The following is a 27,391-nucleotide window of genomic DNA, read 5'->3' on the forward strand; positions in this document are numbered from 1 at the left end:
AGGTTGGGAAAAAGAAAAAAAAGTGAATTAAAAGCAAAACTTCAAGAGAGAGATAATGAGAAGAGGGATCCTAAACATCGGTAGTTTTCTATTTTTTTTATATCCGAGAAAGAGATATACCAGCCGAGACTTGGCAGAGTGAGTGAGCGAGAGAGTGAGAGAGTGAGAGAGATAATGGTTGCAAACAACACGTTAATCAATATTTCATGTATGTAGAATTTAATATGCATTCAATCGTCTATAAATATTCTGTGAACTAAAAAAATAAAATACAGTCATTACTAAAATTTCAATCATAAACTGACAAAGCACACTCTTTTAAATTGCATGTATTCCATGTTGCAGTTATTGCTGAGGTTGTTTTTGTCTGAGTTGTTGCCAATCTCATCTTTGTTGTTGTTGCTGCTGCTGCTGCTGCTGTTGTTGTTGTTGTTGTTGTTCGTTATTCTCAAACGAGGTAGAGCTGAACCCCATTTGCTGAGGGAACATATATCCTCCACCTACAAAACTAGGCTGCTGCTGCTGTTGTTGTTGTTGTTGTTGCTGCAATTGAGTCAATGGTGGTAACGATGGGTGTTGCTGTTGTTGCTGTTGTTGCTGTTGTTGTTGTGGCAGCGGTACTTGTTGATTTTGCAAGTGGTGTTGTGATAACAGCGCTCTTTGTGCCAGTATAGGTGTTGGTTGACGTGGTGGGAGCTGTGATGATAAGGGTGTTGGAATAGGAGGTGGTAAAACGCCACTAAATGACCCGATACCAGCTTTACGAGCATCCCCAAATGTAGAAGATGCAAGTCCCAAGCTGGGAGTATTCGAACTAGAAGATGGTGTTTGTCTCATATTTGGATCATTCCAATTTGTGTAATTCGTATTGAGCTCATTGAACATATCTGGTTGTTGCTGAGATAACATGGGTCCCTGGCCAGCGGCATTTCCTGACACTGACGATGTGTGTGATAACTGCACCGGTTGTGTAGAAAGTGTAGAATGTGCAGAGTTTGCAGAGTTTGCAGAGTTTGTCGAGCTTTTTATAGAGCCTGTAGAGCCTGCAGACCCAGTAGCCTGTGTGGTTTGCTGCCCTTCTCCGCCTGAACCGATTTGACTTTCTCCTCTTGATGCATTACTTGCACTTTCGGATCGAACCTGCATCATTGGATTATACTTGAAACCAGAAACAGATCTGCTCTGTTGTCTACCCATTTCCTCAGATTGATCCGAGCCTAAATAGTATGGCAAATTGTCAGGTACAGTTAACCAAAAGGGATCATTCAAATGGAACCCATTGAGGTACTCAAACTGCGAAGGATCACCAAACGGATTCGTGTTGAGCAAGTACGATAAATTGCCTCTCGCTGTGGTTATCGGCAAATTCTTTTGTGCAATATTATCTCCCGGTGAGGAATCTGTTGACTTTGAAGATGCAGCAGAAGAGTTTTTGCTTTCTTCAGCTTTCCTGTTTTTCAACTCATTGATAATTGACTCATCTTCTTGTTTCTCGTACAACAACTTGATAAGGTTTAATACCCGATTGATCAAATAAACCATATTAGAAGACCACATCCTCGAAGTAGTGATATATTTCGTTGATAATCTCTGTTCAAAATTCAACAACGAGTTGAGATTAGTCTCGATTAGTGATAAAAAGTCATTATTCATTAGCGAATCTTTATCATTGGCAACAAACTCCTTAGATTTGTAATGCAACAATGTGAAAATCACAATGATACCTTGACAAATAAAAGAGTTTACAAATGGGTAAAAAGATTTGAACAATTTACCAAACTTTACCGGACCATGATTCAAAGCTTGCTGTGAGACACTAGCATCACTCTTGAGTCTAGAGTCATCTTCGCTTGATGTTACACCAGAATTGCCATTACCACTAGACGCAACATCTCTCAAGTTCTCACTAATGTAATGTTTCAAAAACTTTTCCACAAAGGTGTTGAGTAACTCCAAAAATTTGGACACTGAATGGATCTGGTTCTTAACAATCTGGTCGTAACCTTCAACATTCTCAAACTTGCTGATAAAAGGCTCATACAACTTGGCATTATTGATGTACAATACAATGATATCAGATAGCAAGTCCAAACTTGAAATCTTTGCCGGTTGTCCCAAATAATCATCAAAAGTCAAATAGTCAATGTCATTTGAAGATGCAGATAATTGCAACTCCTCCTCCTCCTCCTCTTCCGCATTAACACCATCATCGTTACCATTATCATTAACATTAACCTTGTTGACCACGTCAATATCAGCATTGTCATTGACTTTATCGTCACGAATAGCAACAAAAGTGCTACCTTTGGTGATGTCCTCGTATGTATCTTCAAGAAGCTTTATTTCATCATCAAATTTCTTAGACAAATTCAACAAATCAGGCAAGGTAAAATCAATCATAAAGTTTTCAATCAACATCAAGTTGGATAATCTTAATGATTCGGAAACACCGATTTTCAAAAGAATGTGAGCCGTTTTGTTTGGAATACTGTGACCCAAAGTACTATTGGATCCTCTCATACCAACTTGTACTGCTATGGGGTTAGGTCTACCAAATATAGAACAAACAACGGAAACGTATCCTTTCAATGCAAACCAAAGCCTGTATCTACTCACATCGGTTGCCTCGTCGTGCGTTCTGTCATCTTCTTCCGAACCAGAAGAAACTTCCTTTTTGTCGCTCACGTCCGAATCTTCTGCAATAGCGCTAATCAAATGGTTGAATTGTTGCTTACCCGAGCTAGCTTCAGTTAAGCGATAGTTTCCCATAATATGTAATCCAATCGAATACGAGATAGAGCATGCATGGAACATCATTGTCCAACATTGTTCATATTTTTGCTCCAAAAAGTACCATTCAATACACAAAATGTATGATTGAATTGACAATAATGATTCATTGATCAAGCCACCTCTCAAACGTTCAAAGCTCTTGTGCAATACATTTCTGGTGAGAAACTTTCTGTATTTGGTACAGGTATTGATTGAGCCTGCCGGCAACAAATTTAACTCAACATAATCCTTAGGACTGAGTCTTTGTATGGACAAGCTCAAAATCATATACAACAATAACAAGTCATCGTCATTATCCCAGTCCCTTTCGCTTATCAGCTCATAAGATTTTAAAAATCCAAATACTTGGTTTGCCGAGATAAAGGTTCTATAGTGTGGGTTAAGATCAAAGAATTTTTGCACCAATTTCACAATCACTTCAAAGTTCAATTTGTACACATCGTGATAGGTGTCTGAATCAGTGCTGACATCGGGGTCATCATATTTCAACAAATATGATGGTAAAATGGGCAATTTCTTTTTTCTCAGACTCTTTTCCGCCATCTTATTAGACTTGCTGGACTCTTGCATTTGAAAAGTATCAATATCTTTTTCCCAATCATTTACTAAAACGTGCTCACCATGGGACAATGACCTATTACGTTGCTTTAGCTTGTGCAATTTCCTTTGTTGTTGTGCACTCTTTTGTTCCCTAGCTAAAGGTTGAGACTCCGACGAAATCTGCTGTTGTCCAACTTCATCCCCGCTGCTTCCGCCAGATGAATTGCTTGAGGACTCCTTGGGCTGAATATCGCCATCTGGAATATTGGTAGAGTACATTCCTTGATTAGCACTCGCCAGATCTTTTGGAAAGCTTGCTTTGGAGTGGCCAAAAAAACCAACTTTTTCCTTCTTGTAAGGCAAATCTTCAGAGGATGAATCTGAGGCTCTATCACGCTTGCCACTGCTGTTTCCATTGCTGGTGGTGTTACTGTTGCTATTGCTATGGCTACTATTATTGCTATTATGATTGCCAGTACCAATGGTGGCGCTAGCACTATTATTTGTACCTTGGTTTAACGTCACCGGTTGTGATTTAATGGAGGGTAAACTGTTGGCATCGTTAACTGATACTTTGCGCATCACCTCTTCCAACTTTCTAGTCAACTCCCTGTTTTCGTCAAGCAACTGTGAGTTAGCTGCTCTCATCATGTCAAATTGGTCTTTCAATGGAAATACACCGGATTGTGCATTGTTTGTGGTAAGCGGGGCAAATGATGAAATGGGATTGATTGGTAATGATCCCAAGCCAGGTGTACCAGATGAGTAGTCAGAATTTGGGTCGACATTCAAATTAAGACTTGGGTTGGAGTTAGAGTCCAGCTTATCGTCTGGAGAGACTGTGCTATCACCAGGGTTTTTGAGTACCCTATCTGGATCTGCGGCATGAAAAGTTGAAACTGAACTCTTTTGAGTGCGAGCAGTTAACACAGAATTCAAACTACTAGCATTGCTAGAACTTCCTGAGGAAGAGCCCATCAACGGTGAACGTCGGGGAAATTGCTGTTGTTGTGCTTGTTGTTGTGCTTGTTGTTGTGCTTGTTGTTGCGCTTGTTGTTGTGCTTGGTTATTAATAGCAGTTGTTTGATTTTGAATGTTTTGTTGCAACTGCTGGTTGTGCATCTGTTGTTGATATAATTGGTTTTGTTGTTGCTGTAGCAGCTCTTGCTGTTGGTGGTGTTGGTGTTGCTGATGCATATATTGTTGATGTTGTGGTTGTTGAGGTGGCAGATAGCTTGGAGGCTGTTGGTGTGGGTGTGGGTGTATTGGTACCGGTTGAGACATGTATGGTTGTTGGCGAGATGCAAACATTGGATGATGCTGCTGTGGAGGTGCCTGTTGTTGTACCTGTTGTTGTGCTTGTTGTTGTGCTTGTTGTTGTTGCTTTATATCCAGCAAAGATTCTTGAGCTTGATGCAGCTCTTTATCATCCATAAAATCATCCTCTGTAATTTTGATATTTCGAAATGTGGCTGGGAATTCACATTCTATTTGTCTTCTATTACATTGATCGCATGGTTTTTTCTTATTACACTTGATCTTTCTCCTCCGACATGAAATACACGAAATAGGTAATATATCAGACATCTCTCTCTTCTTTTTTTCTTATTTTCTTTTTAATTCGTCAATGGGTAATGCACCTAACGTTGATTTCTGAACAAAAAGAACAATAAAAAAGAAAGATGGAGTAAAAGCGGGAATATGAAGTGAAGTCGAATTGAAGTGAGCTGTCGCTTTTTTGTCTGATTATATAAAGTATATGTAAAATGGAATTATGTTGTAATATAAATGATGATATGAATCTTTAGCTAAATGGTTAGTATCGCAGACTTCGTGATTATAGTTTTAAATCTTTCACCCAAATAATTTCAAATCCAATAATCAGTGACTTGATCAGGTCAAGCTTACTCTCTCTCTCTCTCTCTCTCTCCCTTTCTTTGGCTATCGATGTACTTTTCCTCCTTTCCTATGCTAAAAGAAAACTTTCTTTTGTCAGATCTAAATTGGTTCAGTGAAAAACAGGCCCTCTTAGGTAATTTCAAAAAAAAATACAAAGAAGGACCTAGGAATATTGTTTATAAAATTATCATTCAGTGGCAGGGCTAATATCTGACTAAACCCGTAGAAATAATGGCTGACACGATTTAATAAATCTTTTGTGCTGAGAAAGGAATTTAAATTTGTGCTTATTTTCTAGTATTTTGCAACAAGTGTGTAGTGACAAGTATAATGACAATTAAAGGTGACGTGATTGTAGTTTTGAGTAATTGAAACGAATAAAAAAATAACAATTATGAACTTAAACGCTCTTTGAGGATATGGCCAACACAGAATTAAGACTGCCTTCTTTTGCCTTTCCTTTGCTTTCCTCTGCTTTGCCAGATATATATATATATGGGTGGATGAAATTTTTGGGAGATTTTGGTTGCCATAATTTTGTATCTTGTGTAAAAGATATAATTATGAGGTCGTGCAAATGTAAACAATTATATTGTGTCTGTTATTGTGCACCTGGGGGTGTAGAAATCTAAAGTGAAATATGTCTCAGACATTATTCTTTGAAATGTATGTGTGTATGGGTTCATCTATTATGGTTTAGAACAAATTAAAAAAAAAAAAAACAGACAAAAAGACAAAAAGGAAGGAAGGAAGGAATTTTTGAGAAAAAAGTTTATTCCTGATATGAGGAAATCAACCTTGGCCACATGCATCTTAGGACAAACATCTGCTCTCCGCCATAACCAGTAGTATCACTATACTTCAAGAGCAGGGCTACCAGTACCAAGTACTTGTGCCACTACCTTCAAACCATAGTGCAATAATATCAAACTGATTGATTAGATAGGACAACTAGTTTGTTTTCAGATTATATAGATGCTTGGATTTGATGAAATTGGGTTAAATTGTGAAAAAATTGTGCTAAATACATACCACTGCGTGATTTATCTTATCTTAATTACTTGTGAATAGTTGTAGTTGAAATTGAAATACTCTTGAAAAGATGTTAACTTGTCCATCAAAAACTTGTAACTTCAATTCTTTATTTCAAAGGTGATTAAAAAAAATTTTTTTTGTAGAAATGAAGAGGGGGAAAATCCATGGATATCGTTTCGTTTATATATCAAATGTGGGAATTGTGCTTCGTGAGCAGACATGGAAATGTCCTTCCTGTAAAAAATTTTATGCTATTAAGCATATGAACATTTTTAGACACCCTTTAGATACCTCTTAGACACTCATTGGAGACTTTTTAGACACCTCATGCACAAGCTGTGGACGAATCAGAGACAGTGTGCAGATAGAAAATGAAAATGAAAATGAGAAACAAAAAGAAAAACAAAAACAAAAACAAATAGAGTGAGACACAATCTTGTTTGGTTTTGTGTATTTGCACCCCATGTCTCATATTATGTAATACAAAAAGAAAAAAAAGGAAAAAGAAAAGAAAAGAAAAGCATAAGCCACTCATATACTCAGGCATTAACTAAACGATTTAAATGAATAGTTCCGAAAAAAAAATGGAGAAACCTAAATTCACCGCCATATCTCCGAAGAATTTACCCAAATTGATAACAGTGTAGTGAAATAGAGGGGAAAAAAAAAACTATGAGATAAAGGTCATTATCTGCACTGGTGGTGACACCATTGCCTCGTTTAAACTTTCAAAGATTATGAAAGATTAAAAGAAAAGAGAAGAAAAGGTTAAAATATATATATATATATATATATAGATGTCATAAGCTTTGCTTTAGGCTCCTAACTTAACCAGATCAGCAGTCCTTTTAAAAACTTTCTTTTTTGCTCTTTCGATAACCAATCAAATGGAACCATAACCGAGGCGAGGACACCAAAGACTCCTAAAAAGAAAATGAAAGACTAGAAATGAGAGAGAGACAGAGAGGGGGGAGGTGGGATAGTAGGGCTGGTGTGTTGATTGCTGAAATCTAAGACATGTTTTTAAGTTCTTTCGCATGGTGCATGCGTACCATATATCCAACAAAGCAATCAAAACAAATATAAAGAGAAGAGGAAAGGAGATATATATAATTATTTACACCCTTAGACACACTTTCAAAACTAAGGGTGTCTCAAAGCTTTCGGTTAAACCGTTTAATGATGCCGTTTATGAGTTTTGCTACATTATTCAAAATCACAATTAGAATTATTCTACATGATTCCAGAGAAACAAAACAAGAAGAAAGCTAAAAATGAAAATAAAAAAAATGAAAAAGAAAAAAGAAAAAGAAAAAGAAAAAGAAAATGGAAAAAAAATTCAATTCAACAAAAACTTTACTCTTGGGGCAGTTAAAGTTGGTGATCTCGTAATCTTTGTTTATGTTTCGGAACGGAAGTTCGGATCTTTAAAAGAAAATGTCAAGATCAAGAGCGGGTTTTGTTTAAGACCCTGAACCATTAAATATTTACATATTCAATGCTAAGTCAGGAAAGTACCTCTCTTTATCTCTCTTTCCTACCCCCCCCCCTCACCCTTCACCTTCCGGCACTTAACCACCAACAACTATAATTTCTTGAAAAAAATAGTTTAAATGCTACAAGGAACTGTCTGACAACTTTCTGGTTTAAGCTTTGGAATAGGGTGCAAGAGATGAATGTCAACACACTTTTATAGTCATTTGTGCACTTTTGCACACACAAGAATTGCGCGCAACCAATTAAATTTTATGTTAACTTGCTATCAAAAACACAAATGTAGTGTTAAAAAAACAAATAAAAATAAAAATTAAAAATTAAAAATTAAAAAAAGATTTGGTGGACTTCTCCTTCACACAATAGAGCTACCAGTTGCTATTTTTCTTTAATTATTATTATTATCTCTAATTCTATATCCGCCAACTGGAACTTCAACACTTAGCGCTTAGATGCATGTTTCACTCTGATAGTCAACGACTGCTGCATAGAAACAATAACTTCACCACGACCACTACCAACTGTTTGTGTCTCACTAATTTATTCTTTACTTTTTTTTTGCACCCCCTGTCTCACCCCCTCTTCTTCTTCTTCTTCTTCTTTTTCTTTTTCTGCTTTTTTCCACGCCTGTACTCATGTGGTATGGTTATTTTTCACCTTCCAAGCCCACAAAAAACTATCACCGCCACCATTACCACCACCACCATTCCACACCCCCCTGGATCGGAGCTCGTAAATGCTCCGCTTCCGAACCAAAACAAAAACAAAAAAATTAAAGATAAAGAGCAACAATTGACTAATGAGGGTAAAGTCAAATAGAGAGAATCATATTAAATGGACATTATTGATCAAAATCAAATGATCTGAGACAAATCTAAGACATATACACACACAGACCCACCCATATATATATATATATATATATATACGGCAATGCCTCTTTTCCTTCAACATCTACCTCGTCATCCTCGGTATATAAAAACTGTAGAAGAAAAGTATCAGATTGTCTCGTTAATATAAACTATTAGTAAGATTAGATAGGAAAGGAGATTCAAATTGAAGAATATAAAGTATAACTTGAAGAGTGCACATCGAGCTTTACAGTCAATATTGTTGTTTTTTTTTTCAATTTTCAAAAACTATAATGAAACGTCTTCTTTGACTGTACTCATTTTCCCTTTAACTACTTTGTCTGCTATACCCTGGATTACTGAAAACGAAAAATACAACTGTGTGTGTGTCCGTGTTTCTGTGTGTCATTAATCCTTTAATTTAATAAAGGAATGGTTGAATACTGAAATCCTAGTTCTTCATAAGTAAAAACAAACAAAATTGCCAAATGAAATGTTGCAAATCCGGAATACCGGAGCATCGGAACTTTTGTTCTAGAACCCGCACAAGCGCATATTAAATGGAAGACAAAAAAAAAATAAAACCTTTTGTAAATCCTTAATCCTCAATCGCTGTCAAAAGAAGACATCGCAACCGAGACAAGAAAAGATTGAATAGCATCGAAGACATTATAGATTGTTTGCTTTTTTTTAAGTTGTTGTTGTTGTTTAATTCTTATTATCATCTTCATCATTAGAATCTTCAGTATTCACCTTCCTTTAGGTGGGTTTCTGGTGTGTGTGGAAAATGTGTCATGAACTAATCTTCATTAACCCTTTGACATGTTCGTATCTGCAGAAAATGGAAGCAACCCATACAGTAAGTGATTCGATGTCAATTCTTTTTTTTGTTTCTTTTCTTTTTTGGTTCTACCTTCTTCCTTCTTCTTCCTTTTTCTTCCTTCTTCTTCCGCCTTCTTTCCATTTCTCTTATACTACATGTTCCTGAACCCTTCCATTTCTCGGACCCATATTCTTAGCTCCGTCTTTTCTTCAGAATTTTGGGTGCAAAAAGAGTGGTGGGGGACGCCATTGAAAAAAGATACAGAAAAAAGAAAAAAGAAAAAGAAAGAGAACACAATATTCACAGGATTATCGGTTGTTACGAATATGTACAGACTTGCACGGGTTAGACAATATAAAAAAAGATTGGAAATCTTGAAAATTTTGGAAAATGGATTGGAAAAAGGTTAGTAAATGGAAAACCAAAATTGAAAACAAATTTATCAATACTACAAAATACATGTGGAAGTGTGACCCAAACTGTTCACCATTTGATTTTAAAAAAACAAAAAATTCCAACCACAAACACTTGGTTCGTATTCATGATTAATACTTTCAATTAGCAGTAACTGATATTTGCACATCTACAAAATTACCACATTCCCCTTTATCAGCTCCAAGATTTTAAGTGCAAATAATATACAACCTTTGTATTACCACATTCTTCTATTATTATTAATTATCTAGCTATTTCTTATTTCCTGTTCCCTATTATTCGTCTCTGCCTTTGCGTTTGCATTTGCTTTTGCATTTGCTTTTACGTTGGCTTTTGCTTTTATCCCCGGTAATAACAGACTTTGTATCGTAGAAAGACCAATGTCGCATAAGAAGACGGCCAAAACATGCGACATTGGATTAAATAAAAACGACAATGCAATAGTAATTGTCACCAACAGCCACCAAACCACCAAACCACCAACCAATTGACAATATCTGCCAGCTAACAGCAAAGAATCAACTTTAAAATCTAAAACAAAACAAAAGAAAAAAAAAACAAGTACAGTCGATATTGTTATCAACCTTTCTTTACAACCAAACACCCAATTAAATTAGAACCGCTTAATACTGGCTTTCATCACTACTTAACTTATTAGCTCCTATCCATTTTTTCTCCTTTCCCCCCCCCTCACAAATCAACCAAACAACCAACCAACCGTACACTCCAAATATCATGCCCCGTTTAGAAGAATCGGAAATCAAGAAATATTGGCAAATTTTCCAAGGCTTAAAACCAGAAAACAACAAAGTTAGTGGTGAACAAGTCTCGCCGGTGTTGAAAAACTCCAGGTTGCCACAACAACAACTTGCTTCTGTATGGACCCTAAGTGATATCGATAATGACGGGAAATTGGACTTTGAAGAGTTTTGTATCACTATGCGCTTGATCTTTGATTTGATCAATGGATCTATCTCAGAAGTACCTCTGCAATTGCCGCTGTGGTTGATTCCTTCCTCCAAAGCAGCTTTGATCCAAGCCAACCAAGCTGTCAATCTGGGGAGAAATTTGGGAATCGATTACGACGATGATGATGATGGGCTTACTGACGATTTCGATTGGTATATATCACCTGCCGATAAATCAACTTATGAAACAATATACCAACTGAAGAATGACCGATTTGGCAGAATAAGATTTGACTCATTGGAATCATTGTATGCAACTTTGCGCAATGTCCCAAAGAGCGAAATCTCATCGGCTTGGAATTTGGTAAATCCCAAATCTTTTGAAACTATTGATAAAGACCAAACTATAGTCTTTTTGCACATCTTGAACCAAAGAGAAAATGGTAAAAGAATCCCACGCGGTGTTCCTGCATCATTAAGAGCCACATTTTCCAAAGAGATTCCAAATTACAATCTTGATGCTCAAGTTAAACCACAACATACTACACAAACCCAAGCTTCAAAAAGATCCTTTGCCGAAGACTACTTGACTAAATTGGGCCACAATGGTAAAAGCCTGTTCTCGCTGCTGGCTCCACTGAGTAGTGGCAATGATAGAGGTACGGACTTTTCAGCTACTCAAGGAACAGATTGGGAAGAAGTAAGATTGAGACGAGAATTGACTGATTTAGAAAACTTGCTTGAAAAAATACAAAATAGATCAGATAAGGACAAAAAAGACGACGAAGAGCAGAGAATGGTAAAGTACGAATTTGAACAATTGTTGAAATATAAACAAGAACAGTATGATCGACAACAAAGAGAAAGAGAAGTGGAAGGTTCAGGTGGTTCGGGCTTAAAACAGGTTGAAAGTGATATATCGGACCTCGAGACGCAAGCGAAATCATTAGAAGAATATTTGGAGACGCGAAAACAAGAACTTTCAAGACTAAACCAAGAAATAGCTTCTTTGAGATGAAAAGTGTTACAGCCATGTAAAAGAAAAAACGAGAATGAAAAATTAAAAAGAAGTATTTAAATTATTCTACACAAGATTTTGTAAAGGAAATAGATAATGAAGAAGAAGAAGAAAAAGTTAAGAATTAAATGAAAGTTGGTTAGTAGAAACTTTTTTTTTTTTGCTTTAAAAAAGGAAAAGAAAAGAAAAAAAAAAGAAAAAAAAACAGGATGTATATTTTTTTTTTACTCTATATCATTTGTCTCTTATATTTCCCTCTTTTGGTCTATTTCCATTTATTTCTTCTTTTCTTCTTCCTTGTTTTCAGGTTCTGGTTCTGGTGTTGGCAATTTGAAATTCTCTGGGGTAAAATCTTCACCTTCACCGACTTGCTCCCACACCGATGATCCAACAGTAAAGTTTCTCCATGCTTGGGTCAACTCCAATGGCTCATAAACAACTCTCTTTTTCTCTTCGTCATATCTCACTTCAGTGTACCCAGTGGTTGGGAAATCTTTTCTTAATGGATGACCTTCAAACCCATAATCAGTCATAATTCTTCTCAAATCTGGGTGACCAGTGAAAAAGACACCAAACAAATCGTATGTCTCTCTCTCGTACCAGTTGGCACCGTGGTAAATTGAAGTCACAGATGGCACAGCACTGGTCTCATTTGCATAAGTCTTAACTCTGATTCTTGAGTTGTGTCTCACTGACAACAAATTGTACACCACATCAAACCTATTGGTTCTACTTGGGTAATCTGCTGCAGTTACATCCATACAAGATTTGAATTGTGCCGAGGTATGGTTTTTCAAGAATAATGAGACAATCTGAATGGCACTTGGTGCAACATATATAGTCAACTCATCCTTCCAAACTGAAAACTGTTGAATGTACTTGGGTAAACATGACATGAGGTAGGTACCAAACTTGTGCAACTCCTCAATTTGAACCTTATATTTTTCTGCGGGATTCACAACTGGTGCATAAATCCATGGCTCTTCTTTTCTTGGTAACTTATTCAAATTGACAAGATCTTCTTCTTGAGCAATTCTTCTTGGACTAGTGGTGGTGAATGCACGAGATACTGTGAGGATAGAAGATGCTGATTTGTTGATAATGTTGTTACTTTGTAGATGGCTGCCGTTCTTTTTAAGAACCTGTGATGTCCTTGGTAAGACATTTCTCAATACTGTTGTCCTGTTCATAATGATAAACGGTAATGATGTTTTTTTATAAAAAAAAAAAAAGAAAAATTTATAATAGAACTAGATGCTAAATCGATGTGACGCTAAACGTAGTGAACAAGTTGGTAGATGAACGTAGGGATAACTTGGTGTGTATTGTGGGTGAAAAATGTAAAAGAGATAAAGTTTAGGTAAACGTCAGCACCGATAGAAGTTGTGTAAAGCAATTGGTACTAAATACAAAGAAGGAAATAATAAGTTTGTATATATATATTCCTTTTGTTTTCTTCCTTTCCTTACTTCGTGCTAATTTGTTTGGTTTCAAGCTTGATATTTTAAAGAGATTTGAAAATTTACACAATCAAAGTGAGTGGGAGCGTCGTTCTTGGTAATAAAAATTTAATTTCTTTCAATTGGGCCAAACCAATCAACAGTTTTCACCGCCAGAACTTTAGGTAGTGTACATGTGCACAAAACACTGGTATCTAACAATCAGACAGAAAAATGAAGGAAAAAAAAGGAAGAAAAAAAAACATGTGCATGCAACAAACTTTGAGATCCAGAGTTCGATCCACGGAATAACCACCATTTAAAGTAGAGCAAACAACTATCATTTATATGCAAAAATTTATTGAACAGCACCTGATCAGTGTCAAAATGATTAGTTTGGTATCGCATTAGTATATACATTCCCAATTGGCAAAAAAAAAACTGTAAATCTCTTTGTAAAGCGTGTCATCTTTATGCAAGGACAATGCTAATCTTCTCTGTATTGTTAAAATTGACAAATGTACTATCCGAAGATAGTACGAACAAAATTGTTTTTCTGTAGAATATACTGCTTAACAATCACGTGACATATTTTTACTCAAGCAAACAACAATTCTACAAATACTTTTATAGCAAATATTGAAGAGTTTATGTTTATGGATATTTAAGTAAATTAATTGATTGGATGCCTATATCAGGTAAAACCCATCAGTAGTTTATGTTATTGACATTGATACCTCTCTAGCTTCATTTGAATTAAATTTTTATCGTTTCTTCTGTTTTTATAACTTATACAACAGCTTAGATAATCTTATAAATTTAGCATTAATTTGAGACAAAACCAAAATGAGTGTAGCCAAAAGAGTAAAAGTGTTTCTAAACATTGTTTTATCTTATTTTTAAAGCTATCTTTTTTTTTATTGGCAAAAAACAACAACAACAATGGAATAGAGGTTTCGAGATAATCAACTACAGCAAAGCACATGGTAAATTTAGCCTTTACCTTACTTTCCAAGTTTTTTTTTTTATTTCTTTCTACTATTTTTCTTTTCACTTTTCATTTTCCAACTTTTCTCACTGGTTCATCCACATCCACATCCAATTGGTGTTACATCTACTCTATTTTAGTTCAAATTTTTGCTTTTAACTCATCAGGCTGTGTAGCCACTTCACCATTATCTCCCATATCGTCATTAATCGCCTCCTCTTCTGATTCTTCGCAATCAAATAAATTTTCACACAAATGATTTATAACACCCCATCCGTACCCATTGGCAAATCTTCTTCTCACCACAATATTGTTATGTGCATCTGGAGGTAGGTTCACCAATACTTTCCTCCAAGTCAAATTCTTAGTATGATACTTGTTTGCAATCAACACTTGCTTATGCAATTTCCATTTCCCACGATACTTGATAAACCTTTCATAAAACCAACCGCCTCTCTTGTTATCGTTGCCATCTCCATTTTCACTTTCCGCAGTTTTGTCAAGATGGTAATATCGATCATGAAAGATAACAGGGTGTCGCAGCGCAGGGTTCATGATATATTCCTGGGATGGAATAGGACAAATGAGCGTATTTATTGCTGATTCTATAGCTGATGCTCTAGGTGGTATCACCAAAGACAATTGCTCATCCTTGGTGTTTCCAGAACCACTCTTGTCCTTCTCTTTGACATTATTATCTTTATTTTGAACTTTATCTTTATCATTATCTCGGTCTTTCACTTTTCCCTTGTCAAGATTATGTGAGCCATTTGGTGGCGCTTGGTTTCCAATTTCATCAGTATCAGTGCCCTTTATGGTAAAGTTCTTGTACCGTTTCTGTCGATCTGCCATTTTTAATTTCGTCGGCGAACTAAGACTAAAGAATTCAAGGTACTTACTAGCAGCAAACTTCAAATGGTGTTTTTCCAGAACCTTGGAATGCTCAACTTGAGCATGCTGCAGAGTCTCTTTGAGTTTTGTATTACCTTTATTGTTACGCTTTGTGTTATTCCCGTCATCCTCACTTTCAATTTCACTTGCACTTGCATTTTCGCTTTCACTTGCACTTTCATTTTCATTTTCATTTTCACTTGCATTTTCATTTTCATTTTCAGCACCTTCATCATCAGTTTGTCCTCTATCATCTGGAACTTCCAGCACAGTCTCGTTACTCTCTATGCTTTGCACATCATGATGCTTATCTTCCAACTCTGGATGTTCTGCAACATGGTTTGTCCGCTTTAATTCATTAACATCACCCAATGCCTCGTAATCCAAGTAAAGCAACGCTGCTGTCCGCAATGGCACTATCCCATCATTTATCGCATTGGCGTATATTGTCAATTTCTGAAATTCACCCAAAAATGTTTGCAAGGGATCATCTGGTAACGTCTCCAAAATAGGCTTGATGGAATCTTTCTTCTTATGATGGTCGCCAAGCTCAACATCCTTCCATGCTGGTAGTCGCTTCAGCAAGGTCAAATCACGTCCTGTTCGGCCCAATGTTCCCAAATCCAAGGCCCATGAAAGAACAAAATTGAGCTCATTCATTATTCCCAAAAATGGACTCGCTAATGTCGTAAAATTGGCAGGCTCAATATTGGCTTTTTTGAAAAAATCGACACCTTTCGTAACAAGGATATATTTGATTGCATACAATTGCACAACGCCACCTAGGGAGTGAGCAATAAACGATATTTTGTCAAATTTGTATGGTGGGTTTTCAATCAAGTCAATGATGTACAAAGCTACATTAATACCAAGCTTTTTCACACCCTTCTCTGTGCGACCAGCATTGTAGCGAAATCCTCTAACCATGATATTTTCCTTTACTTTCTCTTCAAGCACATCCTTGAGGTACAACATATCTGCAGTAAGGTTGGAGAAGATGCCATGTGTCACAATAACTAGATGCACGGGCTTGAGCGGAGATGGCGGCGGTCGGTTCCATATTTCATTTGTGTCCTTTTTGACAACCGTTAGTTGTGGATTGAAAACATGATTTTTAGTATATTTTAAATCAGAATGTATCTCCAGCTCCATCTCCATCTCCATCTTCATTTTCAGATTCTTTTCTTTTCCCAAGTATTCGCCTTTGCTTCTTTTCCCTTCCTCTTCTTCTGCGTGATTTGGTGAAGCAATACTAGTCAATGTCTTTTCGATTGCATTATATCGTAATCTTTTCATATACTCCAAATCTTCTCCAATCATTAAATCGTAATCGACTCGTGTTTTTTTCGTAATGACAATTTGGGAAACAACATCAATCTCCCATTGATAAAACTTGAGTTTTTTACCATCTTCAACTTTTGTTTCAAACAATGAGTTCTCATTTAGTAGCAAAGTAGTATTGAATGCTTGATTAGGTTTTATTTGGTTCTCAAACACAACCTCGGCATTTTCTTTGGGGTTGGAAGCTTCAAACTTGCGTCGCGAGTTGTAATTGCATGGTATAACATGACAGTAAAGAATAAACGGACCGCTGATGAGATGAACAGTACGAATCCCCGTCTTTTCAATATTCTTGAGCCTGAAATAGATTTTACTTATGGTCTCATCCTGGGCCTTATACCTGATTGTATACCTATTTACTTCACCAATCTTGAGACTGGTTTTATCTCTGTACCATAGGCGTGGACTACTCAATGCTGAGATCATTACAGTGAGTAGGTGAGTGAGTGGGTGAGTGAGTGAGCAAGTAGAAAAGCAGTGGGAAAGTGGGGCCGTAAGAAGCTTTGGAGGAAATGGCTTAGGAATGGCTTTTTAAATAGTTCTTTTTTTTTTTGAAAATAAGAAATACTAATTTGCTTGTTAAAAAATGTTATGCATTTTCCCGCAATTCGCGTATTTCCGTGATTTTCTTTCCCTTTTTGGTGTCTTTACTTATCCACATACTTTCGCGTGTTTCACAGCAAATTTCTATTGAATCAAAGCCAAAAGTTTTTAAAATCAACGATACTTCTAGCCTAAGATAATTACAAAGTATTCAAGCATCTTTTTCACCTTTGCAGACAAATTGAAAAAAAAATGAAACTATCTATGACTCTAGTTTCAACTATGAAATTGAGTTGTATATCTTGTAAGTGTATAATTGACATCACATAGCTAATGTTGATGAATATGCTTATCGTGTTTCCATCCTTGAATCTGACGATTACTATTGATTAAACACATTACTTTTTGATTCCAAAGTAGTTAATGTTCAACCAAAGTCAACTCTTTATGAAGAAGTACCTACGTTTTGCTTTCAGTATCCCGATAGTAAACATGTTTATAGTGTAAACCCACTTTTCTTTTTCTATATTCTATTTTCCATTTTCAATGTTCTAATTTTTATTAATTTTGGTTCTACTACACTTTCACAGCATAGTCAAAACTTTAACTGCAGCTGTATCCACCATGATCGAGGTGAACCAAAAGGAAAGGAGGAGAAAGATAGAAGTAGAGGTAGAGGTAGAGGTAGAGATAAATAGATCGATAGAGTTGTGTGTCAATGAACTGCAGTGTGTATGAGTGGCAGAGCGACAGAAAGGAAGAAAGAGAGAAAGAGAGAATGCTACTGCGAACAAAAAAGGAAAAGGGAAGAAGAGAAAAATAATAAAAAAAAAAAAACAACAAAAACTCCATCATATTTCACAACGCACGCTTACACAATGCTTTGTTGAAAACTGTTGATAATTCAGGTATAACACTACAAAACAAAACTAACATACTTTACAATGAAAACACCAGCAAAAGACATTATACCAGAGAGTGAAGGTATGTTTGAATGAAAGAGAAACACCGATCATTGATTCCTTACTTTTTTTTTTATCTCTTTTTTTTTATTGTTTTGTTTTAATAATTACACTTGATTCTACTTTATGTTTCTTCCCTGTCTATATTGGAAACGATATACTAACTTGATGATACAGAGGAAAGGCTTAGACAGAAATGCAAGGAGTTGAGGAAACGTATTTTTGAAGTAGAAGAGACCAATGAGATTGCCACCATCGCATTGAGTAGGACTCAAGCATCAATTCGTCGATTGAGGTTGGAACACGCAATTCTCCTTGAAAGATTAGAAGACAGAGCCAAACATATACCCAATGGAATCAACAATTTTGAAGAGATGGCCCAGCCTCCAACGCCTAATGTTTTAGACGACACACTTGTCAAGTCCATTAAGAATGGCGGAAGCAGGAGGTCGATGCGAAAACTCATTCTCAAAACACTGGCTAGCGGTGGTATTGGTGGCAGCGGAACTGGATCTGGCAGTGGTTTGGGAGCATTGGGGAACGGCCATCTAATAGAAACTAAAAAGCCTCGTGATCCTGATTTGCCTAAACGTCCATCGAATGCATATTTGGTATTTTGTGAACAGGAGAAGGAGAGATTGAAGCTGGATGATCCGGAATCCAAGGATTTGTCAAGAACAATGACCGAGGCGTGGAAAAGTTTAAGCGAAGAAGAAAGAAGGCCATATTATAAGTTATACGAGGATGATAGGGTAAGATATCAGCGCGAAATGGACGAATATAACCGGAAAAAGGAGCAAAAAAACCAAATTAAGAACCAGAGTCAGGATCAAAATGCGAATGGTGAACAAGCATCGAAACGGCAGAAGACAGAAAAATTGGATAATGAAAAGGCCGAAACAGAAACAGAGGGTGAAGTTGACGGTGAAGGAAAAATAGAAGAAGCAGAGGAAGAAGAGGCAGAAGCAGAAGAAGCAGAGGAAGAAGAGGCAGAAGCAGAAGAAGCAGAGGAAGAACCAGAGGCAGAAGCAGAAGAAGCAGAGGAAGAAGAGGAAGAACAAGCAGTCGACGGTGAAGGAGAAGAAGACGAGGAGGAAGGAGAAGGAGAAACAGAAGCAGAAGCCAACCAACCAGAAGATGATATAAAGCTGGATGCTGTGGAAAAAGAAGAAAAAGCAGAGGAAGAAGCAGAAATCGATACACCAGAAGATGAAGTAAAGCTGGATGTGATGGAAGCAGAAGCAGAATCAGACCAAGTAGCAGATGGTATAGAGCTGAAAACAGTGGAAAAAACAGCGGTAGATGATAAAATAGAAGAAGACCCAGTAGATGATGCACAGGATAAGGAATCTTGATCTAAAGTTAAATAACTAATGCCTGTTTAATATATATATAAAAAAAAGAAAAATTAGAGAAAAAAAAAATGCAACAAATAATGGTGATAACTACTGACAATAAGTGAGTAAAAAATCAATAGTAAACAAGACACACATATACTCTATACTTTTTAAAACAAATATTAATACTACATAGCTCTCCGCTTCTTTGGTTTGTAATACCCATTTTCGTCACGTTCGTGTCTTCTTTTTTCCCGACTTCTTTCATGCTTTTTAGTCTTTCTTCTATTAGCAACGTCTGGGGCAGTAACAGCCATTTGCGAACGTTTCGCCTTTCTTGACAGCCTCCGTATATTGACAGCCTTTTGTACTTGAGCGTATATCTGGGTATACTCAGTGACTCCAATCTTGGCCTTGACCATGTTCAATGTTTCCAAACTAATGTTCAAAAGCTCTTCACTATCAAGTGAAGACGAGTATACAGGATCAGTAAAATTATACAATGATGATATGATAGTTTCAGCCACCTTCTCTACTTTGTCTTCCTTGGTGAGCTGGATAAATAATGCCAAAAATTTGATAGCCGCTTTTTTGGCAACGATGGATTGAACATTCTCTTGTTTAACAATACTGCATATTCTTCCAACCAAGTAATCATTTGCCAACACTTCTTTCTCTTCTGTTTCACGACTCTGTTGCAACATCGTATTGGAAGTCTCCCAATGCATTGCAATCATCACCAAATTCTTGATACACTGGTTTGCCAAGTCTTCTGATATGGATGGAGTTCGAAGTTGATGGGTCAACCTTCCTGCAATCAACTCCAACTCAATAGTGTCAAGTTTGCTCTTATTCAAATTGGACAACTCAATAGCAACCAATCGACAAGTGATTAACCTGATCCATGAATGTGGAAATAGTAAACAATCCACAATACTCGACCAAATTGTCTTGTATTTATGGTCAAATATCGAGTCCTTGGCTGATGATGCCATGGAACTAAATGCACTCAAAGCACTATAAACAAGTTCCCATTCTGCACTTCCACCTTCTTCAGTATTCTTTGCAGAATTTAAAATGGTTTGGATATTTCCCACAGCAACTTTATCAAGCTCTTTATTCTTATCGACTCCAAAAACCGAAATGAGCATTTTGTAAACGTTTAGACCACACCTCTTCAATAACATGTTAGAAGATTGCTTTAACCAAACCGAACAATATTCCTCAACAAATCCAATGTTGGGCAATTTCTTAACTAAAGAAGATAACAACACGTTCGCCATTTCTCTTGATTTGGCCGAGTCATCGGAAACGAGGACATTTGCCAAAGTGATGAAAAATGAGGAACCTAACTTGGAGATAAGATCAGGACCAGCTTTGGCAATAATCAAGTGAATCAACTCCATCACAGATTGACGACCTTCTTCTGTTGGATATGTCAAATTATTGACTAGAAATTTAAATTGTTTCTCCAACCTTCCTTTACTTTGGTCATACTCCATAAGGAATTGGAAAAACACTGCTCTTGACATATCACGAATTTCCTTGGAATGATTGACAACCATCAATTTAGCAACATTATCCATCAAATCATATAGCTCAGGAAGCAACAAATGTTGAGAAACCACAGCTTTCAAAAACTGGAATGCCAACCCTTGTCTGTTTGGTTCTTCAAGGTCAGGCTGAATTTTGGTCAAAACATAACTGATTGCCGATTCTTTTAATTCAACTTTCTTGTTGTGTTTCAACGTCGTGGCTAAAAATTTCAAAGCTGCCTGGCAAACATCTGAATTTGTAGTTGGTGAGTCCTTAATCAAAACCAATGCTCTTCTCGCACATGTTTTTAATAGTCCTTGAGTTTCATCATCAAAGGGCAAACGAATAATAATAGTTAATACTCTCAATGAGATTAGGATAACATTTTCATTATTTGCATTCATACCCTCTTCAAGCAACGGAACAAATCCTTTCAAGTTTGCCGTATTTAGCAAATTGTCATGACGTGAAATCGCAGTCCTAAGCAATTCAAAAGAAAGCCGCTGCATGGTTTGTCTGTATAAAGATTTATCCACATGATTTTTTATCTTCTTTCTATTCAAAGTCGTCATGAAATGCGCCTCAGATGCACTCATGGTTGGCTCAACATTTCTTCTTTCTGGCTCTGATGACATTAAAAAGATCTCATAACACAAGTGTAATATTTCTAATTTGGATGCCTCAATGTTGTGGTTTAATCCCAACGACAAACGTCTAAGAAGCTCATCCAATTTGACTTGAACTTTATGATTGACGACTTCTTGAAGTAGCAATTTTATCGGTTCGATAAGCTCTCCAAAATGGCTCAAAGATATATTAGAAGAGACTATTTCACATGAGTCAAAACTTTTCTTGAACTTCACCTCTTTCATTTTACTGGTATAACCATCGGCGTCTTTCTCTTGCCCAGCTGCTCCAAAAATGTCCTCCATAACCACATCCATAATCAAACTAATAGACTCGTTTAAATCACCGTGCTGTAACCCAACTTGTGCCATACTTTGCAACAAGTAGTGTACAGTATAACTCAAAACGTGTATTTGCGAACCCCTTGACAATGCAGTTTTCAATTCTTTTATAATGAACGGCAAATAACGTGCCCCAAGTGCAATTGCAATTTTGCCCAAACTTTTCCTAATAGCTTCTCTCAATTCTTCTGATCTTGAACGCAAGACTTGACACATACTGGTTAAAATCTTGGGGAGCTCGCCTTCGATCTTGTCAGGTGACAAACATAATGTCAAATTAATGGCAGCCTCGGCAAGTGGAGCACGTGCTACAATTGTATCATCATCACGCACCTGAATGATTTTGACAAGTGCCGGAGATACTTCATTCAAAATAAACAAGTCAATTTCGTCTTGAGAGGGCAAATTCTTGATCCCTTCGTTTCTGTTTGCAACCGATTCTTTTAAAACGCTTGAAACGGCAACCACCAAATTCACTTTCGGCTTTAATTGCTCTTGACTAGATTTTAGGTTACTCAAATATCTCTTGAAAATAGCCTTGTACTGACTCCATGTCACGGATCTGGCCAAGACAGAAATCGACTCTAAAGCAATCAATCCTATATTTCTATACTTCTCTTCCTTCGTAAGAACATACGCCTCAATGATGGGCAATATGTAATGCGAGATACTATTCTCTTTTAGCTGGTTGCTGACTTTCATTAAATACTTGATTGCCCTGTATCGCAAATGTAATTGAATACTGGTTATATTTTGAAAGAATCTCAGTTCGTCTTCTAATGCCTCATCTTCTTCAACTTCTTGGCCAACTTTCATTTTCTCAACGTTATTATCTTTTTCATCTTTTTCATAATCTTGATTATCTTCACCAAGAAGTATTTGCATGTCTCTCATGTCAGTGAAGTAGTCTGTGCTTTGTCTCACAATGTATTCCAATACCAAAATATATTCGTTTTGAACATCTTCGTTGGTCTTTCTGATACCGAGTCTCAAAATTGGCAACACGGTATCCTTCAACATATGTACAAACGGTACTGCATCTTCTGCAGATGGTTGCGAAATGAGACAATCAACAAAACGTTTTATCATATAACCTGCATTGCTTCTCATAGACAACTCTTCCTGATCATTGATAAAAAATAATGCACAATTGATCAACGGAGACCATTGAACAGCATCAAATGTCAAGTACAAATCTTCATTGATCAACTTAAAAGCTCCCAATCTTTTTTGGAAATCGTACTCATTCATTCTCGAGGTATAGGCATTGAGTCCAACAATCAAGTTTCCCACCTGTAGCAAATGTCTTTGAAACTTTAAACCAAAAGTTTCAAATAAGGTAGCAAGTGTTTCACGAATTTCCCTTGCTGCAAATACTCTCAAAAGTTTTGAACAAACTTGATATAATTGTTCAACCTCTCCAAATTCACAATCATAATTCATCAACAACGAAGATAATGCAATCAACACATTTGCCTTGTCTTTCAAATCGATATGCAGGTTACTCTTTTCCAAGGCAAACGTCAAAGCCTGGATAAGTGTCTGTTGGGTCTCTTTATTATCAATATATTCGCCTTGAATCATCAAGAGAAGAGTCCGTATAGCCAAAGACCCAACCTCTGGATTGTAAATACGTTTAATTGTTGAAGGTAATGTTTGAAGCAAGGAGTCGACAATAATCGCTAAAAGGGTAAAGAATTCATCATTGGTCTCTGATTTTTTTTCCAACGCCTTAACAGCAAAGCCAAGAACCTCCTTTGATACACTTTCCTTGGCATGGTCATTGCCCAATATGGATAATAAAGCATTAACAGCAGCAAAATCATTAGCATACAAGAAAGGAATTGTGTTTGGTTGGTTGATCCACGAGCTCATCAAAGTTAAAGTAGCCAGCGGTTGCTGTAAGTTCTCGGTGGAGAAATTTGGCAATCTAGGGGCTATAAGGTATTCGCTGATCAAGTCAACGTATCCACTCCAATCATACTCGGGGCCAAGAATAACAAAAAGCTCTTTTAAACATCTCATTCCGCTCAGCCTAATGCTCTTGGCAATTTTGTCCGTAACAATTTTGTCATCTTCGCGATCTTCATGATCAATATTAGCATTTGAAATCTGTTCATCTTCATTGTCGTTTTCGTTTTCCACGGCATCAGCATAAACCTCGCCATTGCTATTGCTAGAAGAAACGTCCAATCTGTTTTGAGCAGATATTAATGAATAAACCAATGGCTTGATGGTCCATGCCAATACATCGGCATAGTTTTTACTCAACACCTCGTACATTTGCTGCACAAGATTGATAAAACCAGCCATCCTTCTTAGTTCAGATTTGTCATACCCCAAGCTTATTGTGGGTATTTTTTTATTAAAGTAATTGGCATAATCGAGTTTATCTGCACCAACAGATATAAATGATATGATGTCTTCATTATTGAAGTTTGGCAAAAACGATACCACAGCATTTTTGTTTCCTTGTTTACTATTGCTTTTTGGTTTTCCTTGAACTTTACCAAACAAGATACGAACAACAAGCGGCATTATAATAGGTCTGTCTATATCCTCAATTGTAGAGTTGGATGTGGTGAATGTGATTATTTCATCGCTAAATGTGACGTCATCCAACAAGTTTTTCAACTTGTCTCTGTACTTGTTGATAACTGGATTATTGTATGCAAATATCACATTCAATGCCAACTGTTGTGTTTTAGAAAATGTACTAGCCAAAAGAGTTTTCATGTATTGGAACAATTCGTCGGCAGCATCGAGCTTTTTCAAATTTTTAGTTTGAGCAAGTACAGCTAACAACTCATTTCGATCTGATCTCAGCCAATCTTGCTCTTGCTCGTCATCAGTTTTTCCATGTACCACCAACAGCACCAACCTCGATGCATCTATCACTTGGGGCACAGCTTTCAAAGCTGACAACACGTTTGATTTCAAAAACGAATTAAAGGTGTTTTCATTAACTGAGTTTTGGCAAATCTCTACTATTGAACCATCAACATTGCGAAAAGTTTTCATGTGCAGATTTTCAAAGTGCGCAAAGTTGTTATAAAGTCTTGTATTTCTCGGCTGCCACTCAACCAAAGTGCTTTCAACGTCCATAAACTCTTCTTGACCAATATCGTTGCGTATTTGATTGTTATAATCTTTTGTTAGTAAGAAATAAGCAATTTGCCATATTTCTTGTCGACAAACATTCGCAATAAGGGGCAATGCTTCATAGACCGCTTTCCAACATGGCTGAAACCTATTTGACAATAATCCAAACAAATAGTTTACGATGATTTTCTTGTCCTCAGAAGAAGGTTTGATATCCTTAGCAAATTCAGAAGCTAAATTCCTCACTCGTAATAAAATATCTCTACTCGTATCAATAGTTAATGGAATTTGCTCGATAATTCTGATTTGTGAAAGAACCGCGGTTTCAGTTTGCAGAGAACCTTTATCTTTCAAAGACATTATGGTAAAGATCAACTCAATAGCATTTTCCCTCGTTTCATGGCTGGGCAAATACAAACAGTCCAAAGCACGCTGTAAAAACACTTGAGGGTCAGTTGCAAACTTGACAAAATCATTCATAGTCTTGAGGAAACTTGAGGATTGATTCAATCTAACAAAGTCTTGATCAAGGTATGCTAGTATTCTGCAAACGTTTTCATTTGAACTTAAAGTTTCACCCTTTTTTTCAATTTCGGTTTGTTCACTGATTTTCCTGTACAAAATACTTAAAATCATTGAGGCCAGTTCTCTTCCCAAAACATCATCTGGAAGTTCAAAAAGCGTTTGGGTCAATAAATCAACATTAATTTGACAAGTTTTGGCATAATTGAAAATCAAAAGCTTCCAGTACAAATCGTAATAACTTTTCGAATCAATGTCAGCTGTAGCTGCAATGGATAGTTTCTCAACTGATTTAGAAGGTATAGTAAAAGTTTGTTTGATAAGATTTTGTTTTCCAGCATGGTTCAAAAACAAAATGACCCGTTTCATTTTGTCTGCAGAGTCCACTGCCCGGTTTATGTAATCCTGAATGTGTTTCCCAATTGCAAATTTTTCCACTTTTGAGCCCGCAACTGCAAGTGCAGACTCTGCAAATAATAGAAAATCATTACCTTCATTGATCGTAATCATTACTTGAAAAAATCGTTTTTGGTACTTGATTAATGCCTGTGAGTCGGCATTTCTGAAAGTAATGACCAACAAATACACAAAGGACTCAGTGAGTTCTCTTGGTAGCAGCTGTATCAGGTTGAGTTTAGTTATTATTTTATCCACTGTTGTAAGCACACAACTCCAATCGGAAACTTTTCTTCCTGAGTCTGCAAAACTCAAAGTTGAAAGGATCTGGCATGACACAAGAAGCGAAAGTGTGCATTTTGGATTTTTTTCTAAAAGCTCTTGCAAAGACAATGTAACCATTTCGTAAAACTTGGCACAAGCTTCCTGTTCACCGTGATGCAAGACATCAAGGAGAATATCTGAGAGCAAACTGGTAAGTTTTGGCTGCACAGCTTCTTTTTGTTGTTGCAATTGTTGTTGTTGCTGCTGCTGCTGCAGCTGCTCCTGCTGCAGTGAAAGGCGTTGATCGTTCTTGAAAACTATACAATTCAAAATGCTTGATAAGATCGCCTTTGCCTTTGTATGGAAGGTACCGGTTGTATTCTTCATCGACTCACTATACATGATCTTTAAAGACTCACAGTAGTTGTCATTATCAATAACATCTTGTACCTGACTCTCAAGGGAAAACTCGACAATTTCGTTAAGGGATTTGGATCCCAGTTTCCTGATCAAGTACGATAACGACTCCGCACAAAATCGTGAAATGTACGTTTGCTTTTTCAATTTCAACAATGGAGCCAACTCTTGGAAAGTAGGCTTCAAATCTTCAACAAGGTATCTCACCAAATATTTGAAAGCAAATGCAAGCGCATTAAATATCCAGTCCAATGCATTTGAAGAGTTTCTATTGTTTTGAAAATCATTTGGATTTTGAGCTAATGCAACTTCACTCAACAAGTGGAGTGTTTTTAAGTAGTAGGCCAAAAAATCTGGACCCAAATCGTGGATAAACTGGGTAAGTAGTTCCAAGCTAGGTTGTAAGGAATGTACATCATTTTGTTTTATGGCATTGTAGATTGCTTCAAATATTCGTAGCTGGTAGTGCAAGACCTGCGGTAATGACTGACACAACTCCTCTATACTATCGACTAGCTCTGTAAATACTTTTGATAGGTTGAGTTCTTTCCAGTGTTCAAGTGTCGTCAACAAGTGTGAAGATTCTACCTCATCGTGAACTCTTTTCTCGAGTCTTCTGCTGGGTTCGATTTTTATCGAGTCGACCCTTTCTCGAAATGACTTGAACGCATGCCGTCTACTTGATTCCGTAGATTTGACCTTTACCGCCATAGTACTAGTGTGATTCTAGTAAAACTTTAGTTGTGGATATATGGTTGCAACTAAATAAGATCTATTAAGTATGTGTTTATAAATATATACCTATATTTTTTTTTTTTTTTTCCTTTAACAAATATCCTTCTATATTTCAGTGTATAATGGAATTTTTCAAAAGTCTACATAGTTTAGG

The 27,391-nt window shown here is 36.6% G+C and overlaps 6 protein-coding genes across 6 annotated transcripts; 2 read left to right on the forward strand and 4 right to left on the reverse strand. All coding sequences in view use genetic code 12, as the record gives it.

Moving 5' to 3' along the window:
* Window positions 1-384: 384 nt before the first annotated feature.
* On the reverse strand, window positions 385-4,767 carry PVL30_002048 (uncharacterized protein; the record flags this gene model as incomplete). The annotated part of the gene is made up of 1 exon (XM_001527196.2): window positions 385-4,767. The coding sequence occupies one exon, from the start codon at window positions 4,765-4,767 to the stop codon at window positions 385-387; it is 4,383 nt and encodes a 1,460-aa protein (XP_001527246.2).
* A 5,838-nt stretch (window positions 4,768-10,605) lies between these two features.
* On the forward strand, window positions 10,606-11,796 carry END3 (endocytosis defective- protein; the record flags this gene model as incomplete). Its single annotated transcript, XM_001527197.2, has 1 exon — window positions 10,606-11,796. The coding sequence occupies one exon, from the start codon at window positions 10,606-10,608 to the stop codon at window positions 11,794-11,796; it is 1,191 nt and encodes a 396-aa protein (XP_001527247.2).
* Window positions 11,797-12,071: 275 nt separating this feature from the next.
* ALI1 (Putative NADH-ubiquinone oxidoreductase 30.4 kDa subunit, mitochondrial) lies at window positions 12,072-12,986 on the reverse strand (the record flags this gene model as incomplete). The annotated part of the gene is made up of 1 exon (XM_001527198.1): window positions 12,072-12,986. The coding sequence occupies one exon, from the start codon at window positions 12,984-12,986 to the stop codon at window positions 12,072-12,074; it is 915 nt and encodes a 304-aa protein (XP_001527248.1).
* A 1,378-nt stretch (window positions 12,987-14,364) lies between these two features.
* Window positions 14,365-16,881, reverse strand: PVL30_002051 (uncharacterized protein; the record flags this gene model as incomplete). Its single annotated transcript, XM_001527199.2, has 1 exon — window positions 14,365-16,881. One exon carries the CDS (start codon window positions 16,879-16,881, stop codon window positions 14,365-14,367), a length of 2,517 nt encoding a protein of 838 aa, XP_001527249.2.
* A 1,061-nt stretch (window positions 16,882-17,942) lies between these two features.
* Window positions 17,943-19,315, forward strand: NHP10 (non-histone protein; the record flags this gene model as incomplete). The annotated part of the gene is made up of 2 exons (XM_001527200.2): window positions 17,943-17,982; window positions 18,138-19,315. 2 exons carry the CDS (start codon window positions 17,943-17,945, stop codon window positions 19,313-19,315), a joined length of 1,218 nt encoding a protein of 405 aa, XP_001527250.2.
* Window positions 19,316-19,485: 170 nt separating this feature from the next.
* UTP20 (U3 snoRNP protein) lies at window positions 19,486-27,213 on the reverse strand (the record flags this gene model as incomplete). The annotated part of the gene is made up of 1 exon (XM_001527201.2): window positions 19,486-27,213. The coding sequence occupies one exon, from the start codon at window positions 27,211-27,213 to the stop codon at window positions 19,486-19,488; it is 7,728 nt and encodes a 2,575-aa protein (XP_001527251.2).
* Between the last annotated feature and the right edge of the window lie 178 nt (window positions 27,214-27,391).

The sequence above is a fragment of the Lodderomyces elongisporus genome, chromosome 2 (genome assembly GCF_030384665.1).
Source record: "Lodderomyces elongisporus chromosome 2, complete sequence".
NCBI lineage: Eukaryota > Fungi > Ascomycota > Pichiomycetes > Serinales > Debaryomycetaceae > Lodderomyces > Lodderomyces elongisporus.